Genomic DNA, 5,735 nt, shown 5'->3' with positions numbered 1-5,735 from the left:
TTTTTCATCATACATATACATTTTAATTATTGAACAGTAGGGTAAGGGACCCAATTACTGTGTCAATATTAATTATACATACCCTTAAAGCATAATAAATGTTAAACAAAGGATTTTCATTAAAATCAGTTAATAGATATGTTATATATGTCTTTCTTTAATATTGATTATGCTTTAAAAATAAGTATAATTAATATAGGCACAGTAATTGGGTCCCTTACCCTAGTCTTTCAAATCATTTACCAAATTGGAAAGTTGAAATCAATTTTGCTTTGCTGTGTATTATAATATGAATAATAACTGTGAATATTATAAATCAATATACATTTAATAATTATCAGCATAAATTTTGACGTATTTACTTAAGAGTTAAACAAGCTAATTGCCAAAAGGAAACATTTATGTAAGTTTTTCGATAATTGTGAACAAAAATATGTTATTGTATATTAAGCAAATAAAATATCTCATAATATATTCACCATGATCCGAATATGGAAAATGAGTCTTCCTGAGGATTAAAATAACAAATATTATGCGAACAGTTACTACATTTTTAAACTGTTAAAAATTAAATGAGTGTAAAACTTGCTACAAACCCATAAAGGTCAAATTTTTATAAAAGCATAGCATATAGGTAAAACATGTGCACAAGAAGAGTTCCGTTCTAGAATACCGCTTTATGAAATAAGGAAACAGCACCCATAAAAAATCTTTGCAGGAGTAATACGAAACGCACGACTGCTTGTGAAATCACCAGTTTTAGATTTCATATATTCAAATCATTATGAAGACTCATGCATGTGAATTGACTGAATTTTTATTGGAACCTATATTGCCATAAAAACCAGGCAAAATCTACATATATTCAATCTCGTAATTTTTATAAGGCAATAACAATTACTCTGATGTTCAGAATTATGATATTCGCGACTGTAAGAGTACTCGTCAATAAATGAAATGCAATTTTGACGAAGCTTATGTGAAAGATAATGTTTATAAGAATTTTCGTCACATATTTTCATTTATAAACTACGTTTGCATTGAAGGGAAGGAAAGCAGTTAAATATTGTCTAAACAAGTGATTTGTTCTAAAATCTTCTTATAACACATAATTGAAAAAATTGTGATTTTTCTGCACACCTGGATATCTCGAAAATAATGTCTTCGACCCCTAACTTTGAGGGCTGTTGATTAACCCTCAGACTGCTGCGAGTTTTAGCCCTATGCCGGAGTCATTTCTGACCAATGCCGATATTTCGTTTTCTTTCGATATAAGGCTATGGCCCGGACCGGCTTTTGTCGTATTTCGGATGAAGAAGAAGCATTTTCTTATTTCGAAATAAAAAGCGTCTTCTTATGTCGGAGTAAAATTGTACATATCGAGCTTATCTCCACCGCGACGGGTCACGAATGACTCTGGCATAGCATATGGAGGGTTAAACGATTTCTTATTCCAAAAATATGATCAATTTTGTTATTGTAAACGTTTGTTTATGGTTTACAAATTTAGAAGTGTGCCATTATCTTTTCTCTGGCCAGTCCACAACCAAGCAAGGTAACAATTAAAAATAATTATTGAAATAAACAAAATTTTTAATATACCACGTTTTTAAGGCGGACTAAAAAGGATAAAATAATTTTTCCTAGCCCCATACAAATTCCTAACCCCATACAGATAGTCCTGACAATTTGTAATTGCGAATTTTGAATAGCTATGAAAATACTTGTATACTTGTAAGAAAATACTTGTAGCTATGATAATACTTGAAAATACTTGTTGTATACTTGTAATACTTGTAAAACGAAAAACGTTGGGCGCATGCAATACATAATTGATGCATAAATAGTTCACCTAAGTCACTAACAATTTGATTGCACTGCAAATGATATGAACTGTTGTGTGAGTTTTCTCAACGGCAGCTACTCTCTACACTCCTTACTATTATCTTGGGCCCCACGTTTTTCGTTTTAAATCTTACAAGTATTTTCATGGTTCTTAAAAATTCACAATCACAAATTTTCAGGACTATCTGTATGAGGTTAGGAATCCGTACAGGCCTAGAAAAAATTATTTTATACTTTTTAGTCCGCCTTAAAAACCTGGTATATTAAAAATTTTTTTATTTAAATAATTGTTTTCTGCTTTTTAGTCTTGTGTGTGTTGCCATTCAGTTCTGAGCTGTGATTAAAGTTTCAAGTCTCTAGCTCACATCGGGAAGTTAGTTTAAAATCAGTTGCAAAATTTGCACCGAACAGACAGACAAGAAAGCGAGTTAATAAAAACGTGGTAAAATACAAAGAGTCTAACAAGGGTAACAGAGAAGTCCAAATGTCCTTGGAACCAAAAAAAGATTCTAAAATAACTGTAACCAGCAATAGTAATTTTCTAACCAATTGCCTCTAAACAAGAAATCGCTATCAACCATTTTCCAAATAACCATTTCTCTCACAATTTTCGCAAAAACCATGCATAACCGTGTTCCCTCGTGAGTCGACAACCAAACAAGGTAACAGTTAAAGATACGGAAGGGCCAGTGCAAGGATGGCAATTATCGCGCCCTTAACGTCAACCGCAAGAAATCGATCCCTTCGTCACCTGTTCCATCGCGTTCCGTGCACCACCTACGATCAACGACAGGCTAACGAAACGATTATGCAGATTGCTGCAAGAGGGTTGGGCCCGGGTGACGGGTCATACATCGGGGGGCCGGTACACGTGGTGACACCGTAATTTGCATCCTTAAATCGTGTAATCTTCCCGTTTAAGCGTTTTTAACGATCGCCGCCCTCTCGAGTCGCGCGACGTAGCCCACGAGGAAGGGCGTCCACTCGCTACTGGGTGGTCGGCATAAATTCCCTTTTTCCCGCCCGCGAATTATGCTAATACGAGGAATTACCAAGTGTATAATTGATATTTATAAGCAGAGGACCGCCGGCGCGGCGTTTTGCAACAGAGGACGACAGAGGGTTGTCGAGTCTTATCTCTCGACACCGTCCGACTGGATAGCTTCAGCAAAATGTGAAGTTTCCTCATCCATTCCTTCCTCTTTTTGCGATTCTATATTATCTAGATGAGTTTTCGATGGTTTATGACTGCCTTGAAATTCCAGTTGTTAATTGTACCTGTCAGGTGCTTAAGAAAATTTAATGTCAGAGGAATAGATCAACGGATCGATCGTTTTAGCTGTAAAATGTACGGAATCTGGAAAAGTGGTTAATCGATGTGACCTGAGGACGGCTATAGTTATTAATAGACTGTGGATATTATTCACGAGAAAAATGGATAAGTGCAATTTAAAGTAACGGAGAGATTAAAAGAATGTACAAATATGAATGTATTAGTTTGATTGAAATTATTAAAACCAGAATGCTTCGTACAGTCTATGTAGACTATTTTTATTTTCTTAGTTATTACTCGGAATGAAATATTAGATCATTACCAGAAGCTGTATTCTGCTCAACAAAATCCAGAAAATAATATCTCGCCAAACGCAACGTTGTTCACACGCTCCCGATAAACGAGTCTAAAGCAACAATTAAATCCAAAGCCAGCCACTTAAGGGTTAACAAAATACAGCCCTCCACGTGCAAGGTAAAATTCAATGCGAACCAACGAGTCACACAAAAGAACCCTCAACGAAACATTATCCGACCACTTTTAATAACGCCGGCAGTCTCCGCAGCAAGAGGCGAATCATAAACAACCCGGGACGATCGAAATCCATAAATAAAAATCCGCGACGCGCGAGTTCCAGCGGAATACAATAAGCCATTATTAAACCGGGTGCTTGGACGCCATGGCTGACAAAGACATTCCCGAGCTCTTATCTCGATTGTCCTCATATTATCAATCTCAGCGAGGCGGGCTAAGTTCTCCGGGCGGATGCCTTCGCGTCTCGGCAGCATCCCCGTCTCGGTGTCCCGCCAGGGAAGAATGCTGGAACTTCAATTAAAAAGAAATACCAGAAATATCGTCGGTACCTCTGGCAGAAGCCGACCGATTGCGCGATCTCTACTCATCTCTATCGGAGGAATTCGAGGCATCGCGATCTCTGAAGAGGAAGACACCCTTCTGGGGAGCAAGACATCCCCCGTTTCCCAGAACCCCTAAACGAACAAGCGTAACCAGTAATTTTAGAGTCGAGACTGTTGTCGACCGTTGGGAAGTCATCGGTGTAGTGGACACAAAGAAACAGCGAAATCAGAACGCTACCCCTAACTTAACGAGGACAGCAAACACGTCCAGTCGCTCCTGACACCCTAATAAAATTACATAATAGGTGCAACCAACAGTTGCAGTGTCAAGAAAGTTGTTCAACCTAATACAGGCGATATAGAATCGAGAAAAAAGTAGAGCAAACTCAGAAAACTACCCCTAAATTAACGAGAACAGCAAACACGTCCAGTCGCTCCTGGCATCCTAAAAAAATTACCTATTGGGTGCAACCAACAATTGCGGTGTCAAGAGAGTTATCAACCTAATCCAGACGATATAGAATCGAGAAAAAGAAGACTGAATTGAGGAAACTACCCCTAACGTAACGAGAACAGCAAACACATCCAGTCGCTCCTGACACCTTAAAAAAATTACCGAATGAGTGCAACCAACAATTGCAGTATCACGAAAGTTATCAACCTATTCAAGACGATATAACACATCACTCAATAAGTCCCCGGTCTGACACATATATGGCAACATTGTTGACAGACCCACGTGATTTCCGGGTAGTACTAACCTTCAAACAGTACGTGTCAAAATTTCATGGCATTCTGACCGTTAGTTTAGAGGTTACAGTCGTTTTAGTGACCCCAGTTTTGTAATTTTCAAGACAATGGATAGAAAGGAATTTCGCGTGTCGATTAAACACTGTTTTTTGATGGGGAAAAATACTGTTGGAGCCAAACAGTGGCTTGATAAGCATTATGGGGGCTCTGCACCAGGGAAATCAACTATTATTGACTGGTATGCTGAATTTAAACGCGGTCGTACAAGCACCGATGATGCAGAACGCTCTGGTCGCCGAAAATCGGCAGTTGTTCCGGAAAACATAAAAAATGTCCACAAAATAGTTTTAAAAGACCGTAAAATGAAGTTGCGTGAGATAGCTGACACCTTGAAGATATCAGAAGGTAGTGTCTTTACAATTTTACATGAAAATTTGGGCATGCGCAAGTTGCTTTCGAAGTGGGTGCCGCGTTTGCTCACACCGGACCAGAAACAACAACGCGTCGACGATTCGGAGCGCTGTTTCGAGCTGTTCAAGCGAAATAAAAAGGATTTCTTGCGTCGGTATGTGACAATGGATGAAACATGGATCCACCTCTACACGCCTGAAAGAAATTTGGCTCAAATGAAGAAGCGATTGCCGAAACTAAGGCTTATTTTGAGAGCAAAGACAAATCGTTTTACATAAAGGGCATCGAAAAGTTAGAGGAGCGTTGGAATGAATGTATCACTCTTGAAGGAGAGTATGTTGATGAATAAAGTGGAATTTCTAAAAAAAATTTGTTTTTCTTAGTTAGACCGGAGACTTATTGAGTGATGTTAGAATCGTGAAAAAAGAAGAGGAAACTGAGAAAACTACCCTTATCAAAGATGGCAGACGTGTCCAAGTGTTCCCTTGAAAGGCAGCTCACACAAGTGCACCCAGCAATTTCAGTGTCGAGCCAGTCAGCAACCGTCGCAAGCTCATCCGGCCAATGTAGAATCGCGGAAAAGAAGGGGCGAGCTGAGG

At 38.5% G+C, this 5,735-nt stretch overlaps 1 protein-coding gene across 1 annotated transcript; it reads left to right on the top strand.

Moving 5' to 3' along the window:
- Positions 1–4,689: 4,689 nt before the first annotated feature.
- On the top strand, positions 4,690–5,414 carry LOC143352860 (protein GVQW3-like). The gene is made up of 2 exons (XM_076785826.1): positions 4,690–4,776; positions 4,830–5,414. Exons 1-2 carry the CDS (start codon positions 4,690–4,692, stop codon positions 5,412–5,414), a joined length of 672 nt encoding a protein of 223 aa, XP_076641941.1.
- Positions 5,415–5,735: the final 321 nt, after the last annotated feature.

Source organism: Halictus rubicundus, chromosome 1 (genome assembly GCF_050948215.1).
Source record: "Halictus rubicundus isolate RS-2024b chromosome 1, iyHalRubi1_principal, whole genome shotgun sequence".
Taxonomy (NCBI): Eukaryota; Metazoa; Arthropoda; class Insecta; order Hymenoptera; family Halictidae; genus Halictus; species Halictus rubicundus.
Note: the sequence above shows the minus strand (reverse complement) of the source record. Positions and strands in the feature narration are given on the sequence as shown.